Source organism: Salvelinus sp. IW2-2015, unplaced genomic scaffold, assembly GCF_002910315.2.
Source record: "Salvelinus sp. IW2-2015 unplaced genomic scaffold, ASM291031v2 Un_scaffold1322, whole genome shotgun sequence".
NCBI lineage: Eukaryota > Metazoa > Chordata > Actinopteri > Salmoniformes > Salmonidae > Salvelinus > Salvelinus sp. IW2-2015.
Window position 1 is genome coordinate 70216 of NW_019942841.1, and position 25306 is coordinate 95521.

At 43.2% G+C, this 25306-nt stretch overlaps 1 protein-coding gene across 2 annotated transcripts in view; it reads right to left on the reverse strand.

The window, feature by feature from the left end:
* Nucleotides 1-998: 998 nt before the first annotated feature.
* Nucleotides 999-25306, reverse strand: part of pms1 (PMS1 homolog 1, mismatch repair system component) — a 57392-nt gene continuing 33084 nt past the window's right edge. For both annotated transcript variants that reach the window (XM_024137835.2, XM_024137836.2), the window contains exons 10-13: nucleotides 23617-24093; nucleotides 22438-22568; nucleotides 5261-5421; nucleotides 999-2784 (exon numbers count right to left, since the gene is read on the reverse strand). In XM_024137835.2, coding sequence (XP_023993603.1) covers nucleotides 2587-2784; nucleotides 5261-5421; nucleotides 22438-22568; nucleotides 23617-24093 — 967 coding nt within the window. In that variant the 3' untranslated portion in view covers nucleotides 999-2586. The remainder of the gene's footprint in view (nucleotides 2785-5260; nucleotides 5422-22437; nucleotides 22569-23616; nucleotides 24094-25306) is intronic.

Here is a 25306-nt window from a genome sequence, read left to right on the forward strand (position 1 = left end):
CCCAACTTCTGTTGAGCTTCAATTGGCGGACAGAGGGCCTAACATTCTCCTGCAAAATGTCTTGATAAACTTGGGAATTCATTTTTCCGTCGATGATAGCAAGCTGTTCAGGTAGCAAGCTGTTCCTCCCATGAACACCATTTTTGTTTAGTGTTTTGCGTATCGTAGAATTGTCAACAGAGATGTTTGCATGTTCCAGAGATTTCTGTAAGTCTAACTGACAGTCTAGGATTCTTCTTAACCTCATTGAGCATTCTGCACTGTGCTCTTGCAGTCATCTTTGCAGGATGGCCACTCCTAGGGAGAGTAGCAACAGTGCTGAACTTTCTCCATTTATAGACAATTTGTCTTACCGTGGACTGATGGACATCAAGGCTTTAAGAGATACTTTTGTAACCCATTCCAGCTTTATGCAAGTCAACAATTATTAATCTTAGGTCTTCTGAGATCTCTTTTGTTCGAGGCATGGTTCACATCAGGAAATGCTTCATGTGAATAGCAAACCTAYATTTTGTGAGTGTTTTTTTATATTGCAGGGCAGCTCTAACCAACATCTCCAATCTCGTCTCATTGATTGGACTCCAGGTTAGCTGACTCCAATTAGCTTTTGGAGAAGTCATTAGCCTAGGGGTTCACATACTTTTTCCAATCTACACTGTGAATGTTTAAATGATCTATTCAATATATACAAGAAAAATACAATCATTTGTGTGTTATTAGTTGAAGCACACTGTGTCTATTGTTGTGACTTAGATGAAGATCAGATCAAATTTGATGACCAATTCATCCATTAACAAAAACTTATTCAGCATAATTATTATTACTTTGTAGACTGAATTAAAAGTGTKGTGCAAAATCGAAATATAATGCATATATTAGATAGTCGATAAGCTGAATATGGACGTTTCTTGTAACCTTATAAGACCTGCTTAACTAAACTATGTAAAAAATAATAATTAATTGTATAACATGCATTTATTCACTTTCATTAACATTAGTAAATACACACATAAAACCATTTATTATGAAGACCTGCATTTTTTTTTTTATAAATCAGGAACACCACATCTTAATTATAAGCAGATCTTCAAATACAGGTTAAATAAATAAAAAATCTCAGCAATCTACACACAATACCCAATAATGACGAAGAGAAAATAGATTTGAAATTTTTGCAAATGTATTAAAAATAAAAAACAGAAAGACCTTATTTACATAAGTATTCAGCCCCTTTGCTATAAAACTTGAAATTGAGCTCAGGTGCATCCTGTTTCCATTGATCATCCTTGAGATGTTTCTACAACTTGATTGGAGTCCACCTGTGGTAACATCACCAGTCTATATAAGGTCCCACAGTTGACAGTCCATGTCAGAGCAAAAACCAAGTCATGAGGAAGGAATTGTCCGTAGAGCTCCGACACAGGGTTGTGTCGAGGCACAGATCTGGGGAAGGGTGCCCAAAAAAATTATGCAGCAAGGAAAGTCCCCAAGAACACAGTGGCCTCAATCATTCTTAAATGGAAGAAGTTTGGMACCACCAAGACTCTTCCAAGAGCTGGATGCCCGGCCAAACTGAGCAATTGGGAGAAAAGAGACTTGGTCAGGGAGGTGACATTGAACCCGATGGTCAGTCTGACAGAGCTCCACAGTTCCTCTGTGGAGATGGGAGAACCTTCCAGAAGGACAACCATCTCTACAGCTCTCCACCAATCAGGCCTTTATGGTAGAGTGGCCAGACAGAAGACACTCATTAGTGAAAGGCACGACAGCCCACTTGGAGTTTGCCAAAATGCACCTAAAGAACTCTCAGACCATGAGGAACAATATTCTCTGGTCTGATAAAACCAAGATTGAACTATTTGGCTTGAATGCCAAGCGTCACGTCTGGAGGAAACCTGGCACCATGTTTTTCCAGAGGCAGGGACTGTGAGACTAGTCAGGATCGAGGGAAAGCTGAACGGAGCAAAGTACAGAGAGATGCTTGATGAAAACCTGCTCCAGAGCACTCAGACCTCAGACTGGGGCGAAGGTTCACCTACTAACAGGACAACGACCCAAAGCACACAGCCAAGACAATGCAGGAGTGACTTCGGGACAAGTCTCTGAATGTCAGCCAGCCAGAACCCAAACCCAATCTAACATCTCTGGAGACCTGAAAATAGCTGTGCAGCAACGCTCCCCATCCAACCTGACAGAGCTTGAGAGGATCTTCAGAGAAGAATGGGAGAAACTCCCCGAATTCAGGTGTGCCAAGCTTGTAGCGTCATACCCAAGAAGACTCAAGGCTGTAATCACTGCCAAAGGTGCATCAACAAAGTACTGAGTAAGGGTCTGAATACTTACGTAAATGTTTTATTTTGAATACATTTGCAAAAATGTCTAAACACCTGTTTTTGCGTCGTCATTATGGGGAATTGTGTGTAGATTGATGAACAAAAAACAATTTAAGCCCTTTTAGAGTAAGACTAACGTAACAAAATGTGGAAAAAGTCAAGGGGTCCGATTACTTTCCAAATGCACTTTATCCAGGGTTTGTTTTAACTAGCTCTATACTTCCATGGAAAAGGTAACAAAAAGGTAAGAAAGCTACAAAATATTGGACATGATCTTCAGCGCCTCTTGTTCGGTGTCAGGAATGTCAGAAAGGTGGTGGAAAAAGGCTTGTCCATGGATGCAGGCTTGGCTGGTCTCCTCTAGCTGCTGTTGCATCCGCAAAAGTGTGTCCTCCACATCCTCTTTGGCAAGGGTCACAGGCAGCTGACGGGCCAGTCGAACAGCTTCTCCCTTCAAGCGGAACACACCATCATGCATTAAAGGCAACATAATCAGTATATTTGGCTTTCACCTAGAGATAGTCTTGATCTAGTGGTCTTGATGTCGACATTGGGTCTTGGAAAGGTGTCTGCTTCTTGGCACCACTATCCTGGTCTGGGTCTTGATCTCGGCTCATAGTATCAGAAAATACCATTGTTTTTTGTAGTCTCTAAACTCATGTGGTCAAGATGCACCACCTTGCTTTCTGACCAACTCAGTGGCCTTGGGGTAAGAGTATCTGCCCTGAGATTGGAAGGTTGGGTGTTGGGGAGATGGATTTGTGGTAAGGCCCTGTGATAGACTAGCAACCTGTCCAGGGTGTGTACTTGTACATCAAGCTGTTTTATGATACAAACAAGAGGTASGCTTTTGCCCTATGGGCCATTCTGGTTTGGACATGGCTACTCTTACTTACCTTGCTTCTTAAACGTGGAAGCCGGATACCAAAATGTTTAGAGAGAATGTATTATTTCTCTGGGTCTCGTTTCATCACAATGAATTGGTCTTGGTCTCATGATGTCAATATACAGGGTCTAGGTCTCAATGGGTCTCTGGCTGAGTGTTCCAGTCTTGACTCCATCTCCACTTTCATCACATGATAAAGGGCTTTCAAGACCTTCACATCAATTTAACCATCATACATTTACCCACAGGAAAGTACAGTATAGGAACCTTACACATACACACACAGTGCCTTCAGAAAGTATTCATACCCCTCGACTTATTCCACATTTTGTTGTGTTAYAGCCTGAATTCAAAATGCATTAAATCAATGTTTTTTCTCACCCATCTACACACAATACTCTATAACAGAGGTGGGCAATTCCAGTCCTAGAGGGCCGGATTGGTGTCACAGTTTTCCCCCAGCTCCAGCGAACAATAATCACCTAATCATGATCTTCAGTTTAGAATGCAATTTGATTAATCAACTGCGTTTGCTAGGGATGGAGGAAAAGTGACACCAATCCGGCCCTCGAAGACTGGAGTTGCCCACCCCTGCTCTATGACAGTGAAAACATGTTTAGACCATTTTGCTCATTTTCGAAACATGAAATACCAGAAACATTTCATTTACATAAGTATTCAACACAACACACACACACACACACACACACACACACACACACAACAACACACACACACACCACCACACACACACACACACACACACACCACACACACACACACACCAATACCTTGAAGAAGCACCTTTGGCAGCGATTGCATTGCAACTGAGTCTTTCTGGGTAAGTCTCTAAGAGCATTCCACACTGGATTGTGCAAAAATTTGCCCATATCTTTAAAAAATTCTTCAAGTTCTGTCAAACTGGTTGTTGATCATTGCTAGAAAACCATTTAAGGTCTTGCCATAGATTTACAAGTAGATTTAAGTCAAAACTGTAACTCGGCCACTCAGGAACATTCACTGTCTTCTTGGTAAGCAACTCCAGTGTAGATTTGGCCTTGTGTTTTAGGTTATTGTCCTGCTGAAAGTTGAATTCGTCACCCAGTGTCTGGGGGGGAAGCAGACAACCAGGTTTCCTCTATTTTTTATCCYTAAAAACTTTTTKGGGGGGCAGTATAACTTTAGTGCCTTGTTGCAAAAAGGATGCATGTTTGGGAATATTTGTATTCTGTAYAGGCTTCWTTTCTCTCTGTCAATTAGGTTAGTATTGTGGAGTAACTACAATGTTGTTGATCCATCTTCAGTTGTCTTCTATCACAGCCATTAAACTCTGTAGCGGGTTTAAAGTCACAGTTGGACTCATGGTGAAATCCGTGAGTGGTATCCTTCCTCTCCGGCAACTGAGTTAAGGACATATGTACCTTTCTAGTGACTGGGTGTATTGATACACCATCCAAAGTGTAATTAATAACTTCACCATGCTCAAAGGGATATTCGATGTCTGCTTTTTGTTTTGTTTTACCCATCTACCAATAGGTGCCCTTTTTTGCGAGGCATTGGAAAACCTCCCTGGTCTTTGTGGTTGAACCTGTGTTTGAAATTCACTACTCGACTGAGGGACCTTACAGATACTTGTATGTGTGGAGTATAGAGATGAGGTAATCATTCAAAAATCATGTTAAACACTATTATTGCAACTTATTATGTGACTTGTTAAGCAAATGTTTACTCCTGAACTTATTTAGGCTTGCCATTACAAAATGGGTTGAATGACTCAAGACATTTCAGATTTTGATATTTAATTCATATGTAAACATTTCTAAAAACATATTTCCACTTTAATATTATGGGGTATTTGTGTAGGCCAGTGACAAAAAAAAATCTAAATGGAATACATTTTAAATTCAGGCTTTAACAGCAAAATGTGGAAAGAGTCAACGGGTGTGAATACTTTCTGAMGGCACTGCATATTCACACATATATTTGTTATTGTGTAAGTGAGCCTTATTTTCAGGTACATGAATCAATGTTTATTTCTTACCTGAAGGTAGTTGGTGACTTTTAGCGGCCGGCACTCCTGCACGGTCTTAGCATTCCTGTGCAGAACAGCTGTAAGGATCTCCCTGAGGTCCTCCATACCGAGGAAAGGCACGCACTCGGCCATCGCTGTCACTTCCAGATGTCTCTCAGTGGACGAGGACCCTGGCCAAAGAAAGCAGAAAACAAGGATTAATATACTCCAGACACTAACAACTATCTCCAGGAAAGAATAATAAATAAATATTGTGATTTACACCCATACTGGGGTCCAAGTAAAACAACCAAGGGGCCAAATAGAGTGCTAAATGACTATTACGATGTCTTTGCAGACTGGAAACAAAATATTGAGGCGGAAAATGATCCTAATGGCATACAATGTTGTTGAATAAAAAGTATACAGTGTTGGTCCCATGTTTAATGAGCTGAAATAAAAGATAACAGAAATGTTCCATACGCACAAAAAGCTTGTATAATTTTGTGCACAAATTTGTTAACATCCCTGTTAGTGAGCATTTCTCATTTGCCAAGATAATCTATCCACGTGACAGGTGTGGCATATCAAGAAGCTGATTAAACCGCATGATCATTACACAAGTACTCCTTGTGCTAGGGAAAATAAAAAGGCCATTCTAAAATGCGCAGTTTTGTCACACAACAATGTCACAGATGTCAAGTTGAGGGAGTGTGCAATTTGCATGCTGACTGCAGGAATGTCCACCAGAGCAGTTGCCAGAAAATGTAACGTTCATTTCTCTACCATAAGCAGCCTCCAACGTTGTTTTAGAGAATTTGCCAGTATCTCCAACCGGCCTCACAACCGCATACCATGTGTATGGCGTCATGTGGGCGAGCGGTTTGCTGATATCAACATTGTGAACAGAGTGCCCATGGTGGCGATGGGGTAATGGTAAGGGCAGGCATAAGCTACGGAAAACGAACACAATTGCATTTTATCTATGGCAATTTGAATGCACAGAGATACCGTCACGAGATCCATCACCTCATGTTTCAGCATGATAATACACAGCCCCATGTGGGAAAGATCTGTACACATTTCCTGTAAGCTGCTAAGACCGTGCAGGAGTGAAACAAACATTTGGGATRCTCTGGATCGACGAGTACGACAGCGTGTTCCAGTTCCCGACAATATCTAGCAACTTCGCACAGCCATTGAAGAGGAGTGGGACAACATGCCACAGGCCACAATCAACAGCCTGATCAACTCTATGTGAAGGAGATGTGTCACGCCGCATGAGTCAAATGGTGATCACACCAGATTCTGACTGGTTTTCATATCCACGCACCTACCTTTTTTTCCCCCCTCCAAAAAAAGGTATCTGCGACCAAAAGATGCATATTTGCATTCCCATTTATGTGAAATCAATAGATTACGGCCTAATGAATTTATTTGCAATTTATGAAATTGTTGAATGTTGAATTTATATTTTTGTTCAGTATATATGAAAAATATTACCACAGTGGAGAGAAATGTTTTGCATACACCAAACAATGTGCTACTAGGCTTGGGTAGGTTACTTTCTAAATGTAATCCATTAGTTACTAGTCACCTGTCCAAAATTGTAACATCGCGGACAAACTGAAATGGTCCACCCACACAGACAGTGTGGTGAAGAAGGAGCAAAAGCGCCTCTTCAACCTCAGGAGGCTGAAGAAATTTGGCTTGTCATCTAAAACCCTCACAAACTTTTACAGATGCACAATTGAGAGCATTCTGTCGGGGCTGTATCACCCGCCTGGTACGGCAACTGCACCACCCTCAACCGCARGGCTCTCCAGAGGGTGGTGCGGTCTGCACAACGCATCACCAGGGGGGCAAACTATCTGCCCTCCAGACACCTACAGCACCCAATGTCACAGGAAGGCCAAAAAGATCATCAAGGACAACAACCACACGAGCCACTGCCTGTTCACCCCGCTACCATCCAGAAGGCGAGGTCAGTACAGGTGCATCAAAGCTGGGACAGGGAGACTGAAAAATATCTTCTATCGCAAGGCCATTAGACTGTTAAAACAGCCATTACTAACACAGAGAGGCTGCTGCCTTCATACAGACTTGAGATCATTGGCCCCAATAATAAATGGAACACTAATCACTTTAATGTTTATATATTTGCAATACTCATCTCATAGGTATATACTGTATTCTATACCATCTTAGCCTATGTCGCTCTGTCATTGCTCATCCATATATTGTTCCAGTCCTTTACTTAGATTTGTGTGTATTAAGTATCTGTTGTGGAATTGTTTGATATTACTTGTTAGATATTGCTGCACAGTYGGAACTAGAAGCACAAGCATTTCGCTACACTCACAATAACATCTGATAACCATGTGTATGTGACCAATAACATTTGATTTGTAACTGATTACAGTTAGTCTTTTTGTAATCAAATTGTATTGGACATATGTACCGAATACAACGGGTATAGACTATTGTGAAACGCTTGTTTGCTTATGAGCCCTTCCCAATGATGCAGTTAAAAAATTATATGAAAAAAAGATATACTAACACAAGGAATAAATTAAAATACACAGGAATGGAGCTATATACAGGGACTCCTAGTGCCAGATCAATGTGCAGGGGTACGAAGTATTGGAGTTGAAGTCAGATGTTTACATACACTTAGGTTGGAGTCATTAAAACTAGTTTTTCAACCACTCCACACATTTCTTGTTAACAAACTATAGTTTTGGCAAGTCGTTGTTTAACTTGGGTCAAACGTTTTGGGTAGCCTTCCACAAGCTTCCCACAATAAGTTGGGTGAATTTTGGCCCATTCCTCCTGACAGAGCTGGTGTAACTGAGTCAGGTTTGTAGGCCTCCTTGCTCGCACACGCTTTTTCAGTTCTGCCCACAAATTTTCTATGGGATTGGGGTCAAGACTTTGTGATGGCCACTCCAATATCTTGACTTTTGTTGTCCTTAAGCCATTTTGCCACAACTTTGGAAGTATGCTTGGGGTCATTGTCCATTTGGAAGACCCATTTGCGACCAAGCTTTAACTTCCTGACTGATGTCTTGAGATGTTGCTTCAATATATCCACATAATTTTCCTGCCTCCTGATGCCATCTATTCTGTGAAGTGCACCAGTCCCTCCTGCAGCAAAGCACCCCCACAACATGATGCTGCCACCCCCGTGCTTCACGGTTGGGATGGTGTTCTTCAGCTTGCAAGCCTCCCCCTTTTTCCTCCAAATATAGCGATGGTCATTATCGCCAAACATTTCTATTTTTGCTTCATCAGACCAGAGGACATTTCTCCAAAAAGTACGATCTTTCTCCCCATGTGCAGTTGCAAACTGTAGTCTGGCTTTTTATGGCAGTTTTGGAGCAGTGGCTTCTTCCTTGCTGAGCGGCCTTTTGGGTTATGTCGAAATAGGACTCGTTTTACTGTGGATATAGATACTTTTGTACCGGTTTCCTCCAGCATCATCACAAGGTCCTTCGCTGTTGTTCTGGGGTTGATTTGCACTTTTTGCACCAAAGTACGTTCATCTCTAGGAGACAGAACGCGTCTCCTTCCTGAGTGGTATGATGGCTGCGTGGTCCCATGGTGTTTATACTTGCGTACTATTGTTTGTACAGATGAACGTGGTACCTTCCGGCGTTTGGAAATTGCTCCCAAGGACGAACCAGACTTGTGGAGGTCTACAATTCTTTTTCGAGGTCTTGGCTGATTTCTTTTGATTTTCCCATGATGTCAAGCAAAGAGGTACTGAGTTTGAAGGTAGGCCTTGAAATACATCCACAGGTACACCTCCAATTGACTCAAATGATGTCGATTAGCCTATATCAGAAGCTTGTGACATAATTTTCTGGAATTTTCCAAGCTGTTTAAAGGCACAGTCAACTTAGTGTATGTAAACTTCTGACCCATTGGAATTGTGATACAGTGAATTATAAGTGAAATAATCTGTCTGTAAACAATTGTTGGAAAAATGACTTGTGTCATGCACAAAGTAGATGTTCTAACCGCCTTGCCAAAACTATAGTTTGTTAACAAGAAATTTGTGACGTGGTTAAAAAACTAGTTTTAATTACTCCAACCTAAGTGTATGTAGACTTCTGACTTCCACTGTACTTCTCAGATGGAGTTCAGTGTGTCAAATCGGAGGGCCTGTTGTCCGGACCTCTGACAGTCTCTGGGCGTGCCACAGGGTTCAATTCTCAGGCCAACTCTTTTCTCTGTATATATCAATGTCGTCGCTCTTGCTGCGGGTGATTCTTTGATCTACCTCTATGCAGACGACACCATACTGTACACATCTGGCCCTTCTTTGGACAATGTTTTAACAAGCCTCCAAACGAGCTTCAATGCCATACAACACTCCTTCCGTGGCCTCCAACTGCTCTTAAATGCTAGTAAAACTAAATGCATGCTCTTCAACCGATCGCTGCCCGATCGCTACCCTGGACGGTTCTGACTTAGAATATGTGGACAACTATAAATACCTAGGTGTCTGGCTAGACTGTAAACTCTTCTTCCAGACTCACATTAAGCATCTCCAATCCAAAGTTAAATCTAGAATCGGCTTCCATTTTGCAACACAGCCTTCTTCACTCCTGCTGCCAAACATACCCTCGTATAACTGACTATCCTACCGATCCTTGACTTCGGTGATGTCATTTACAAAATAGCCTCCAACACTCTACTCAGCAAATTGGGTGCAGTCTATCACAGTGCAATCCGTTTTGTCGCCAAAGCCCCATCTACTACCCACCACTGCGACCTGTATGCTCTTGTTGGCTGGTCCTCGCTACATATTCGTCGCCAAAGCCACTGGCTCCAGGTCAACTATAAGTTTTTGCTAGGTAAAGCCCCGCCTTATCTCAGCTCACTGGTTACGATAGCAACACCCACCCGTAGCACGCGCTCCAGCAGGTATATTTTACTGGTCACCCCCAAAGCCAACACCTACTTTGGCCGCCTTTCCTTCCACTTCTCTGCTGCCAATGACTGGAACGAATTGCAAAAATCACTGAAGTTGGAGACTTATATCTCCCTCACTAACTTTAAGCGTCAGCTGTCAGAGCAGCTTACCGATCGCTGCAGCTGTACACAGCCCATTTGTAAATTGCCCATCCAAACAACTACCTACCTCATCCCCATATTTGTTTTTCTGCTCTTTTGCACACCAGTATTTCTACTTGCACATCCTCCTCTGCACATATATCACTCCAGTGTAAATTGCTAAATTGCAATTACTTCGCCACTATTGGCCTATTTATTGCCTTACCTCCTTACTTCACACACTGTATACAGATTTTTCTATTGTGTTATTGACTGTACGTTTGATTATCCCATGTGTAACTGTTGTTTTTGTCGCACTGCTTTGCTTAATCTTGGCCAGGTCGCAGTTGTAAATGAGAACATGTTCTCAACTGGGCTACCTGGTTAAATAAAGGTGAAATATWTTTTTTTTAAAGAGCTGTACATTTCAATGAAACATGTGGAGGCCCAAAAATTGCCAACCCTGGAAGCCTGTGTTTCAGACATAAGGAAGTGGATGGCTTTTAAACTCGGACAAAACAGAGATGCTACTTCTAGGTCTGCTGTCGGATCTAACAATGAATCTCGAAGATAGTACAGCTCTCAAATAAAACTGAAGGACCTCGGCGTTACTCTGGACCCTGATCTCTCTTTTGACTAACATATCAAAATTATTTAAAGACCCACTTTTTTACGGCTTCGTAACATTGCAACAATCTGAAACTTTTCGTCCAAATTATCCATGCTTTTGTCACTTCAATATTATAATACTGCAATGCTCTACTCTCCGCTACCCGGACAAGGCACTAAATAAACTTCAGCTAGTGCTAAATATGGCTGCTAGAATCTTGACTAGAACCCCCYCCMAAAAATCATATTACTCCAGTGCTAGACTCTGGCTTTCTGTTAAGGTTAGGGCTGATTTAAAGGTTTTACTGCTAACCTACAAAGAATTACATGAACCTGCTCCTACCTAGCTCTCCGATTTGGTCCTGCTGTACATACCTACACATACGCTACGGTCACAAGACGCAAGGCCCTAGAATTTGGAGGCAGCTGGTGGCAGGGCTTTCTCCTATAGAGCTCCATTTTTATGGAATGGTCTGACGATCCATGTGAGACACCGAGTGGGTCTCAACTTTTAAGTCTTTACTGAAGACCGATCTCTTCAGTAGATCCTATGATTGAGTGTAGTCTGGCTCATGACGAACCACCTTTGCTGTGTCTGCTGGCCGGCTCCCCTCTCTCCACTRCGATTATCTGCCTCTGAACCTAAGGGAGCTGAGTCACTGGCTTGCTCGCACTCTCCCATGCCCTCCCAAGGAGAGGTGCATCACGTACCAGGCTTTATTCACTATACTTGACTTGAGTGCGTTGAGTCACTGACATGATCTTCCTGTCCGGCATTGCACCCCCTCGTGCTTGTGTAGTAGGGCGATATCTTCGTGGGCTATATTCAGCCTTGTGTCAGGGTAGTAAAGTTAGTGGTCTGTTGATATCCCTTTGGTGATGTGGGGACTGTGCTTTGGCAAAGTGGGTGGGGTTATCTCCTGTCTGGGGGTAACTTTGGACGAGGCCACAGTTTCCCCAACCCCCCGCCTCAGTCTCCAATATCTATGCTGCAATAGTCTATGTGCCAGGGAAGCTAGGGTGAGTCTGTCCTATCTGGTGCAATTCTCCTGTCTTACTTGGTGTCAGGCATGATCTTAGGTATGCTCCCTCTAATTCTCCCATTTCGCTTATCTCTCCCGTTGGACCTGAGCCCAACGAACATGCCTCAGGACTACCTGGCCTGACAACTCCTCGCTGTCCTCATCACCAGGCCATCTGGTCGTGCTGCTGATCCAGTTTCTGCTGTTCTCACTGCACCTGTTCACCGGACGTGCTACCCTATCCCGGACCTGCCGTTTCGACAACCTCCCTCTCTCTCGCTCTACTGCACCTGCTGCCTCGACCTCTGAATGCTTGGTTATGAAAAGCCAACTGACATTCACTGCTGAGGTACTGACCTGTTGCACCCTCAAACACTGTGCTTATTATTTGACCCTGCTTTCACTTCATCTTGAAGAAAGATTTTGCCTTAATGGCCATGTAGTGCATTCGGAAAGTATTCAGACCCCTTCCCTTTTTCGTGAAGTTATTACATTTTACAAATCTATTGCTCTAATACGCCCACAAGCCTCACAAGACTCGTCTGAAGGTCCCCGGTACCAGTTTAAAAAAATGAATTGAAGTAGACATGGAGATATTTTAGGCACTAAACTAAGGTGATAAATACATGCCAAAATGTTTTTAATAATGGTTTCCTTATCTTTATGTTTAGGGTAGGGGTTAACGTTAGGTTTAGGGTAGTGACGTCCCAAGGATCTCGAATAGCATTGACCCTAGCAAAACAGTCTTGTAGCCTCGCTTCTGCTTCATCAGACCAATTCCGTATTGAGCGTGTCACTGGTACTTCCTGTTTGAGCTTTTGTTTGTATTCAGGAAGCAGGAGAATAAAGTCGTGGTCAGATATGGCAAAGGGAGGACGAAGGAGGGCCTTGTGTGCATTTCTGTGTCTAGAATAAAAGTGGTCTAAAGTTTGTGCCCCTAGTGGCACAGGAGACGTGTTGGTAAAAGTTAGGTTGAATGGTTTTAATGTCTCCGCCCACCAGAAAAGCTGCCTCTGGTTGAGTGGTTTCTTGTTTGTTTTTGCTCCCATTCAGTTTGTTGAGTGTCAGAGGTGTGCACCAGTTGTTTATGAAGAGGCACACCTCTTCCCCTTTGGACTTGCCCAAGGCCGCCTTCATCCGATCGTGCCGCTGCATGGAGAAACCACTGAGTTCTATGTACATAGAGTCATCCAGCCACGTCTCTTTCAAGTCTCTCTGATAGGAGACTCTTGAAAGAAGCTCATCCATCTTATTCTCGAGTGACTGGACATTTGCCAATAGAGCGTGCCGGTCGGTTTTCTCTTCGTCTCAATCTCACCAGGATGCCGGCTCGTCTACCGTGTCCACGCCTTCTGTGTTTTGGTAGCCCATGAAACAAAGGAATGGGGTCCAGTATGAACAAGGAAACAGCTGAGTCAGAGTCGGATTTGAAGTTGAAATCGAGGTTAGTAACTGTCAATCTGATGTAAAGAAGTGTGTGGCGGTCATATGTTATACTAGTATGAACTTTGTCCAAAAAGTTAAAATGAACACAAAAAAGTCAATAAATAGCAAAGTTGGGTTGGAAGTCTTAAGATGTCGCCCTTCTCTGTTGGCGCCATCTTTCCATCAGATCCCATGTAACTTTAAACACATGTAATCAGTTACTCCCCAACCCTGTGTGCTACTATTATGAGGCAAAACCCTTGCCTGTGAACAAATAATCACGATACACATTTCTCTATTGCATCCAGATGATATGGGTTAACTACATTTACATTTACATTTACATTTAAGTCATTTAGCAGACGCTCTTATCCAGAGCGACTTACAAATTGGTGCATTCACCTTATGATATCCAGTGGAACAACCACTTTACAATAGTGCATCTAACTCATTTAAGGGGGAGGGGGGGGGTTAGGAGGATTACTTTATCCTATCCTAGGTATTCCTTAAAGAGGTGCGAATGTACAAAGAGTAACTCACGAAGAAGTGGGGTGAATTGACTCCGCTGACCTGCGTCGTGAAAGTTTGTGTCCACCATTGGGGTGCCAGAACAGCGAACAGTTTTGACTGGGCTGAGCGGGAACTGTACTTCCTCAGAGGTAGGGAGGCGAGCAGGCCAGAGTGGATGAACGCAGTGCCCTTGTTTGGGGAGGCCTGATCAGAGCCTGAAGGTACGGAGGTGCCGTTCCCCTCACAGCTCCGTAGGCAAGCACCATGGTCTTGTAGCGGATGCGAGCTTCAACTGGAAGCCAGTGAGAGAGCGGAGAGGCGGTGACGTGAGAGAACTTGGGAAGGTTGAACACCAACGGGCTGCGGCGTTCTGGATGAGTTGTAGGGGTTTAATGGCACAGGCACAGGGAGCCCAGCCAACAGCGAGTTCGAGTAATCCAGACGGGAGATGACAAGTGCCTGATTAGGACCTGCGCCGCTTCCTGTGTGAGGCAGGGTCGTACTCTGCGAATGTTGTAGAGCATGAACCTACAGGAACGGGTCACCGCCTTGATGTGAGTTGAGAACGACAGGGTGTTGTCCAGATCACGCCAAGGTTCTTAGCGCTCTGGGAGGAGGACACAATGAGTTGTCAACCGTGATGGCGAGATCATGGAACGGGCAGTCCTTCCCCGGAGGAAGAGCAGCTCCGTCTTGCCGAGGTTCAGCTTGAGGTGGTGATCCGTCATCCACACTGATATGTCTGCCAGACATGCAGAGATGCGATTCGCCACCTGGTTATCAGAGGGGGGAAAGGAGAAGATTAATTGTGTGTCGTCTGCATAGCAATGATAGGAGAGGCCATGTGAGGATATGACAGAGCCAAGTGACTTGGTGTATAGCGAGAATAGGAGAGGCCTAGAACAGAGCCCTGGGGGACACCAGTGGTGAGAGCACGTGGTGCGGAGACAGATTCTCGCCACGCCACCTGGTAGGAGCGACCTGTCAGGTAGACGCAATCACAGCGTGGGCCGCGCCGGAGATGCCCAACTCGGAGAGGGTGAGAGGAGGATCTGATGGTTCACAGTATCAAAGGCAGCCGATAGGTCTAGAAGATGAGAGCAGAGGAAGAGAGTTAGCTTTAGCAGTGCGGAGCGCCTCCGTGACACAGAGAAGAGCAGTCTCAGTTGAATGACTAGTCTTGAAACCTACTGATTTGGATCAAGAAGGTTCTGAGAGAGATAGAGCAGGAGAGCTGGCCAAGGACGGCACGTTCAAGATTTTGGAGAGAAAAGAAAGAAGGGACACTGGTCTTAGTTGTTGACATCGGAGGGATCGATGTTAGGTTTTTCGAGAAGGGTGCAACTCTCGCTCTCTTGAAGACGAAGGACGTAGCCAGCGGTCAAGGATGAGTTAGTGAGCGAGGTGAGGTAAGGAGGAAGTCTCCGGAAATTCTGGAGAAGAGAGGAGGGAAAGGTCAAGCGGGCAGGTTGGGCGGCCGCCGTCACAAGACGCGAAGTTCATCTAGAGAGGGGAGAAAGAGGTCAAAGCACAGGTAGGGCAGTAGAGCAACCAGCGGTGTCTTGACTTAGCAAACGAGATCGGATGTCCTCGACCTTCTTTTTCAAATGGTTGACGAAGTCAACGCAGAGAGGGAGGAGGGAGGAGAGGGGAGGAGGATTCAGGAGGAGAGAAGAGAAGACAAGAGCTTCCTAGGTTAAGGCAGATGCTTGAATTTAGAGTGTAGAAAGTGGCTTTAGCAACAGAGACAGAAGAAGAAAGTAGAGAGAGGGAGTGAAAGATGCCAGGTCCGCAGGGAGGCGAGTTTTCCCCTCATTTCCGCTCGGCTGCCCGGAGCCCTGTTCTTTGAGCTCGCAGTGAGTCGTCGAGCCACGGAAGGAGGGAGGACCGAGCCGGCCTGGGAGTAGGGGACATAAGAGATCAAAGGATTCAGAAAGGGAGGAGAGGAGGGTTAGAGAGCAGAATCAGGAGATAGGTGGAGAAGGTTTGAGCAGAGGGAAGAGATGATAGGATGGAAAGAAGAGAAGTAGCGGAGAGAGACGAAGGTTGGGACGGCGCGATACCATCCGAGTAGGGGCAGTGTGGAAGTGTTAGATGAGAGCGAGAAAAAGGATCACAGGTAGTGTCGGAGACTTGGAGGGGAGTTGCAGTGAGATATAGTGGAAGAACAGCATCTAGTGATAGAGAAGGTCAAGCGTATGCCTGCCTTTGAGTAGGGGGGAAGGTGAGAGGGTGAGGTCAAAAGAGGAGAGAGTGGAAAGAAGGAGGCAGAGAGGAATGAGTTAAAGGTAGACGGGGGAGGTTAAAGTCACCCAGAACTGTGAGAGGTGAGCCATCCTCAGGAAAGGAACTATCGCGGCGTCAAGCTCATTGATGAACTCTCCAAGGGAACCGGAGAGCGAAATGATAAGGATTAAGCTTGAAAGGGCTGGTAACTGTGACAGCATGGAATTCAAAGGAGCGATAGACAGATGGGTCAGGGGAGAAAAGAGAATGTCCACTTGGGAGAGATGAGGATCCCAGTGCCCACCCCGCTGACCAGAAGCTTCCGCGGTGTGCGAGAAACGTGGGCAGACGAGGCGAGAGCAGTAGAGTAGCAGTGTTGTCAGTGGTAATCCATGTTTCCGTCAGTGCCAAGAAGTCGAGGACTGGAGGGACGCATAGGCTGAGATGAACTCTGCCTTGTTGGCCGCATCGGCAGTTCCAGAGGCTCCGAGACCTGGAACTCCACGTGGTCTGCGCGCTGGAACCACCAGGTTGAATCGGCGCCAGCGGTGTGAAGCTTTTGTATGGTCTGTGCAGAAGAGAGAGAAGAGGATAGACAAACAGTTGACAGGCTACAGAAGAGGCACGCAATGAAAGGAGATAGAATGACAAGTGGACTACACGTCTCGAATGTTTAGGAAGTTAGCTTACGTTGAGCAAAATAAAATAAAATCTTATTGACTAAAATCTTATTACTAAAAGATATAGACTGCTGGCGGTGAAGTAGGCTGGCTAGCAGTGGCTGCGTTGTTGACTTTGTTTGAACGTGTAGCTGGCTAGGTAACCTCGACAATTACTCAAAAACTACACAATTATCTTGGATACAAAGACAGCAAGGAAACAATAGTAGCTAGCTAACACTACGCTAATCAAGTCGTTCCGTTGTAATGTAAGTTTAGTGTGAGTTTCTACAGTGCTGTTATTCGGTAGAAGTTGGCTAACTAGCAGTGTTAGCTAGCAGTGTTGCTAGGTAGGAGACGGCAGCGCAGCGGACGGAATAGCTGGCTAGTTAACACGAATAATTACTCTAACCAACTCTACTACACAATTATCTTAGAACAAAGATAGCAAAGCAACTATGTAGCCAGCTAACACTACACTAATCAAGTCGTTCCGTTGTAATGTAATCGTTTCTCCAGAGCTGCTATTCGGTGGCTAGCTGGCTAGCTAAGCAGTTACTACGTTATTACGAAAAAAACTGGCTAGTTAACCGAGAAATAGACTCTAACCAACTACTAAGCTACACGATTATCTTAGATACAAAGATAGCAAAGAGAACTGTGTAGCCAGCTAACACTACACTAATCAAGTCGTTCCGTTGTAATGTAATGTAACTACTTGCAGCGGCAGGTGACTCAAGACAATACAGTCGCCCTGCATTAATCACTCAGTAATGAGGAAAAACATTGGCGAAAGGAAAGCAAATGTAATAGGGGCCGCACTGGTAAAGGATCAAATTTGGGCCAATAAGCCGCCACTCAGCTATTCTGTAGGATAAAACATAGCACAACTTAAGTTCTAAGAGACCTCGGAGACAACAACCACTGTGACCATTATAATACCAGCTCTCATTTCCCCTATGACCAGAAATGTGAGCAATATTACATTACTGTTAAAAATCTGATATTGCTACTACCGTTGGCAATCGCTCCATCCTGGCTACCTAGTCTCACATTCACACCCACCTGCTGGGATTGGCAACAAAAATACTTGGAAATTCTTCCCTCTCTAAAGGGCAGCCATTATCTTCACCTGCACTCTGTGGTACAAACCCACTGTGAGGGCACAGTGCCTGGCAAAATGCCTAAGTCAACTAAGGTGACCCATACCGGCACTAAAAACAACCAGGATTTGGAGAAGGCCTTTTGCACTTTTCAACTGCAAGAAAAAATAAGGTCACACCAACTGAAGACAAGGGGGATGGGGAGTAGTTTGCTTTAGCTTTCACAGCCATTCAAGGTATTTGAGACTGTTCAGTACCATCTAACACCAAACACCATTAATAGTGAACACATTTACACATTACAATGCAGATAATCTGTGTGGATGTCATATGAAAAACAAAAATATACCCGTACACAAATACTGACTGAAAAGTGAAACATTGAAAAGCTAGGGATTACAACTACGACTAATGATAATGGGATGAATTTTTATCGTTTCCCCCCCAGAGGGAATTCGGTCGGTCCCAAGTCAGCACCTAGACAAGGTACTTGAAATTGTTGAACACTGAAAACCCACTTCATACAAAGTAATGCGGAACCTTGAATAACTTTAAACATGTTGCATATGATGGAATCATTTTGGGTGGAAAATGTTATCTTTTTTCTCTCTCATCCACTGCTAAAACAATACTGACAAAGCAACTCTGTCAGAAATAAATTGACCATAATCCTGTTACTCCAGGTCTTATATTTAACATTTCTAAATTATTTGTGAACTATGACATTAATGACGTCCAATGAGCCCAACCTTTGTTAAATCGAATTGCACAATCCTTCAGACCTTTAAACAGCTTGAATCAAGGAATAATAAAGGCCTAGACACTAATGTACTTGTCCTCTTGCTCAGTTGTGCACAGGGACCTCCCGCTCTTTCTATTCTGGTTAGAGCCAGTTTACGCTGTTCTGTGAAGAGGGGAAAAAAAAGCTGTAATATTCCTTTACAACAGTAACAATGTCTACATTGTATTTACATGTCTACATGTGTTATTTTAATTGACAATGTTTTTGCTTTCTTAAAAAAACAAGGCCATTTCTAAGTGACCCTTTTGAACGGTAGTGTATATTAGTCTTAATTCATTCCTACTTAGATGTGTGTGTATTGGGTATATGTTGAGTAATTTGTTAGATACTACTTGTTAGATATTATTGCACTGTGGGAGCTAKAAGCACAAGCATTTCACTACACCCGCAATAACATCTGCTAATCACACGTATTTGCCCAACAAAATTTGATTTGAATTATCTGGCGAGTTTCTCCCATTTTCTCTGCAGATCCTCTCAAGCTATGTCAGGTTGGATGGGAAGCGTCACTGCACAGCTATTTTCAGGTCTCTCCAGAGATATTCGATCGGGTTCAAGTCCGAGCTCTGGCTGGGCCACTCAAGGACATTCAGCCACTCCTGCGTTGTCTTGGCTGTGTGCTTAGGGCGATTGTCCTGTTGTAAGGTGAACCTTTACCCTAGTTGGAGGTCCTGAGCGCGCTCTGAAGCAGGTTTTCATCAAGGATATCTCTGTACTTTGCTCTGTTAATCTTTTCCTCGATCCTGACCAGTCTCCCAGTCCCTGAAGAACATCCCCACAGCATGACGCCGTCACCACCATGCTTCACCGTAGGGATCGAGCCAGGTTTCCTCCAGACGTGACGCTCGGCATTCAGGCTTTGGCAGCGAATCTTGTTTCTCCTGGTCTGAGAGTCCTAGGTGCCTTTTGGCAAACTCCAAGTGGGCTGTGCCTTTTACTGAGGAATAGCTTACGTCTGGCCACTCTACCATAAAGACCTGATTGGTGGAGTGCTGCAGAGATGGTTGTCCTTCTGGAAGGTTCTCCCATCTCCACAGAGGAACTGTGGAGCTCTGTCAGACTGACCTTTCTCCCCCGATTGCTCAGTTTGGCCAGGCGGCCAGCTCTAGGAAGCGTCTTGGTGGTTCCAAACTTCTTCCATTTAAGAATGATGGGGACCTTCAATGCTGTGGACATTTTTTGGTACCCTCCCTTCCCCAGATCTGTGCCGACACAATACTGTCTCGGAGCTCTATAGACAATTCCTTCCTCGTGGCTTGGTTTTTGCTCTGACATTCTCTGTCAACTGTGGGACCTTACATACAGTTGAAGTCAAAAGTTTACATACACCTTAGCCAAAGACATTTAAACTCAGTTCTTCACAATTCCTGCCATTTAATCCTCGTAAAAAATCCCCTGTCTTAGGTCAGTTAGGATCACCACTTTATTTTAAGAATGTGAAATGTTAGAAAAATAGTAGAGAGAATGATTTATTTCAGCTTTTATTTATTTCATCACATTCCCAGTGGGTCAGAAGTTTACATACACTCAATTAGTAGCATTGCCTTTAAATTGTTTAACTTGGGTCAAACGTTTCAGGTAGCCTTCCACAAGCTTCCCGTAATAAGTTGGGTGATTTTTGGCTCATTCCTCCTGACAGAGCTGGTGTAACTGAGTCAGGTTTGTAGGCCTCCTTGCTCGCACACACTTTTTCAGCTCTGCCTACAAATGTTCTATTGGATTGAGGTCAGGGCTTTGTGATGGCCACTCCAATACCTTGACTTTGTTGTCCTTAAGCCATTTTGCCACAACTTTGGAAGTATGCTTGGGGTCATTGTCCATTTGGAAGACCCATTTGCGACCAAGCTTTAACTTCCTGACTGATGTCTTGAGATGTTGCTTCAATATATCCACAGCATTGTCCTGCCTCGTGATGCCATCTATTTTGTGAAGTGCACCAGTCCCTCCTGCAGCAAAGCACCCCCACAACATGATGCTGCCACCCCCGTGCTTCACGGTTGGGATGGTGTTCTTCAGCTTGCAAGCATCCCACTTTTTCCTCCAAACATAACGATGGTCATTATGGCCAAACAGTTCTATTTTTGTTTCATCAGACCAGAGGACAGTTCTACAAAAAGTACGATCTTTGTCCCCATGTGCAGTTGCAAACCGTAGTCTGGCTTTTTTATGGCACTGTTGTTGAAGCTGTCTCTTATACACATCTAGATGTGTATAAGAGACAGCATCTACACCTCCAATTGACTCAAATGATGTCAACTAGCCTATCAGAAGCTTCTAAAGCCATAACATAATTTTCTGGAATTTTCCAAGCTGTGTAAAGGCACAGTCAATTTATTGTATGTAAACTTCTGACCCAATGGAATTAAGATACAGTGAATTATAAGTGAAATAATCTGTGTGTAAACAATTGTTGAAAAATGACTTGTGTCATGCACAAAGTGGGCATGACACAAGTCGATGTTCCTAACCGACTTGCCAAAACTATAGTTTGTTAACAAGAAATTTGTGGAGTGGTTGAAAAACGAGTTTTAATGACTCCAAACTAAGTGTATGTAAACTTCCGACTTCAACTGTGGACAGGTGTGTGCCTTTCCAAATCATGTCCAATCAATTGAATTTACCACAGGTGGACTCCAATTAAGTTGTAGAAACATCAAGGATGACCAATGGAAACAGTATACACCGGAGTTCAATTTCGAGTCTCAAGACAAAAAAATCTAAAAACCCGTATTCGCTTTGTCATTATTGGTATTGTTGGAAGATTGATGTGGAAAATGTTTTATTTAATACATTTTAGAATAAGGATGTAACAAAATGTGGAAAAAAAATCAAGGGGTCTGAATATTTTCAGAATGCACTGAAAATTCATACATTGTGCCCCTGGCCTGAGAGGATGGAAGTTCAATACATCCTTATTGAAGAAGGCTAGCTAATGTTGCCCATGAAATGAAGTTAGGCTAGCGAGGCTAGGCTAGCATTTTAGCCAGGTAGCCTAGGATATCAAAAAATAAAAGCGTGTACTGTATGAGTCATAGACCTTTTCGTCAACATGAAATAGAGGATGGCATTGGCGTTTCTCTACTAGTAGGGTGAGTCAACATGTTTTTTTTTTTTTTTACTTGCACACACACACACACACACACTGAGAAATCAGAACCATGGTCAGCTACATAATATTTATACTAAATTGTGTTTTGTATCTTTTTGTTGTCACTGTATTTAGATTAAGCATAGGTGATTTGATAATGTTGAAGTTGAAATGGTGCTGGAACAGTGGATGCAGCTCCTGCTTTCTTTGCAAATAGTTGTTTAGTAGTCTGAATGTCAGAAACATTATCTCGCTTGACCATGTTGTAGGTAATTTAACTGTGTTACATGCAATATGCTTTGTGGACTTCACTGGACAGAGATTTCTCTCAGGTTGTGATGAAACAAAGGTGTGGCTGAATTTTTTCTGTCACCGTCTTCTTATTGTCTCAGCCTTAGGCCTATATCACGGTCACAAGGCATATGAACTAACAGGTTACAGCACACACAACGCAATTATCACAACACAAGGTTGTAATATGTCATTTTTTCCCTGGCTTGTCTTCCCCAATGATTTTAGCCACACACCGCTAATGAAAGCAACAGGTGTCCCTCAGGGCTCAGTGCTGGGTCCCATGTATTGTTGTGAATGTTTTACATTTGTCTTTATCAACTCAAGATTACATGTCCTACTTAAATATGGCTCAACTAACTAACCAACCGATGATAATGAAAAATCTTTTTAATTCATATTCTATCCTACCTGGAGTGAGTGTGATTTGAAACCCGTTGGCCACAAGCCTGGGATCAGAGAAGATGGCCATTCCTCTCAGCTCAGGACTTCCCTTCTCCATTGTACAGAGAGCCTGAGTATACTCTGCACCCCCTAGGACACTAAAAAAAGACAAGCACATATTGCATTAACAAAGGACACCAAATCTATACCTGGTACCACATGGGACAGTGATCCAAAAAGTAATTATGTACACTGTACAAAAATATAAACGCAACATGTAAAGTGTTGGTCCCATGTTTCATGAGCTGGAACAAAAGATCCCAGAAATGTTCCATACGCACAGAATGCTTATTTAGCTCAAATTTTGTGCACAAATTTGTTTACATCCCTGTTAGTGAGCATTTATCCTTTACCAAGATAAGCTGATTAAACAGCATAATCATTACACAGGTGCACCTTGTGCTGGGGACAATACAAATCTACAAGCAAATGTGCAGTTTTGTCACACAACACAATTCCACAGATGTCTCAAGTTTTGAGGGAGCGTGCAATTGGCATGCTGACTGCAGGAATGTCCACCAGAGCTGTTGCCAGATAATGTAATGTTCATTTATCTACCATAAGCCAACTCCAATGTCTCTCCAGAGAATTTGGAAGTACATCCAACCAACCTCACAACACGTGTAACCTTGCCAGCCCACACCCGGGCTCTTCACCTGCAGGATGCTGAGGAGTATTTCTGTCTGTAATGAAGCCCTTTTGTGGGGAAAAACTAATTCTGATTGGCTGGGCCTAGCTCCCCAGTGGGTGTGACTGGCTCCCAAGTGGGTGGGCCAATGCCCTCCCAGGCCATGCCCCTGCCCAGTCATGTTTAATTAATAGATTTGGACATTATTTATTTATTTCAATTGACTGATTTCCTTACATGAATTGTAACTCAGTAAAATCTTTGAAATTGTTGCATGTTGTGTTTATATTTTTGTTCAGTATAATTATAAAATTACCATTCTACCCAGTAATTTATAAGTACTGTATAGCAGGTAACAGATAAATGGAAAGCTGTAAAATGAAGTGTAACATATGGTGTTACATAATGACTAGATTATATAATGCATTATGAAATCACTCTGAACTTATGAGCTAAGAACCAGATTGTGTCAATGTTCACATTTCACTCTTGGGTAACGTATCACTCAGATTTCTCACCTATCTGTTAACTGTATAGGGTTCTGCAGGCTCGCTGCTGGAAGTATATTATTCTCCAGAAGTCTCTTAAACAGCAAGGCCTCCTCCACCCGAAATGGATTTAACAACATGAGCTTTCTACCACATAAAACGACCCAGGCGCTTTGAGAGGCCAAGCGGTTTACAAGCCGGAGGCCCTGAGGTCTTGGGCTGCTCTGGAACGAGAGGCGATGAAGCCGCTGCCTGAGGGTAACCACACTGAACGGTAGGGGTTGTGAGGGCTTTGGCCCAGGGCTCCTCTTTTTCTGGGGCTGGGAAAAGAAGAGCTGGTCTAGGACCGGCTGGTTAGAAGGCAGGACCTTGCGTTTCTGGCCCTGGGGCCGACTCAGCGGGGAGGCCAGACAGAGCCGCCTCTCGGGCTCTCTCACATCTCGATCAGAGGCCAGCTTGGTCTGGAGGTCGTAGCGTTCCAGGTGTTTCTTTGCCTTATCCTCATACCTGCAAGGACCAGAAACCAATTAAGAAATGGTATATTATCATCTACAACATAACAAAGGTATCTCACTCAAGGTCTCTGTAAAAATGTAGCAACAGACCTGGACAGGACATAATTGCATTTAGTAGTTTATTTGAAAATGCCAACTTTTCAAATACTCGAGGTAGTCGAATATAGTTTATATAGAGTTTCAACTAAAACTATTTTCTTTGACATTCAAATACAGATCTAAGAAAAACTATTTATAAAGTACTTTGAATAACTCTCAGAAAACCAAATAATATTTGAAGGTATTTGAATATATGCAAGTTATTTGAAAACAAAAAATATATATTTTATGGCTGCCAAATATTTGATTAACCAAAAACTACAAMAGTTAGTTGAATTAGTCTAAATACTGCATATTATCATAAACACATGGTTTGGAGGGCTCTTAGAGATTAATCTTAGTATACCCATATCGACGGGTTGGCAGACTGTCACGAAAATGACTCAAGCGCATCGATGTGGCCGGAAGGCGTGGGTTAAGATTCTTAACTGACAGATGGCTCGCAACAATGACAAGAAGCTGCCATTGATACTGTCTTGTTTTGAGGTCTTTTGATTGATGTCATGTCTATGCTAATATGGCTAAAATTAGCTAGCTATCTAAGCAACAACTCTACCCTTACTAAAAAAGATTGCAGTTATCCAAAATAACAATATTYTTTACACTGCAGTTATTCTGCAATTACTGCACCTAAAATACCAGTCGACTACAGTCACTGCAGTTTCAAAAAAAAAATGTTGTTGTTGTAAGGGTAACCATGTATTTGAGAGACAAAGGGTGCTCATTGTGCAAATGTATTTATGCTTTCAATAAACATTTGGAGATAAAATATAGTTTACATGTTATCAACAGTCTTTGCCAACCCAGTCTGTTTTGGCCCACATTTGCACACGTGTCAGTTTTGTTGCTAAACAATCAACTGTCTATAGCCTAGACTTAAATACATAAGGGACATGGAATACATTTTCATAATGAATGAGACATAAGGTAATAAACTAACACTTGGCATCAAGTTCTTATGCATGTGTAGTAACTGATTATTACTATAGCAACATTTTCCTTACATAGTACTTTGGAAATTGATTTATAATGCATAATATAAGCGGAACAAGGAACAGAACCTATTCCTCGTGTACATTGGTTAACTCTCAGCTCATTGCTATGCA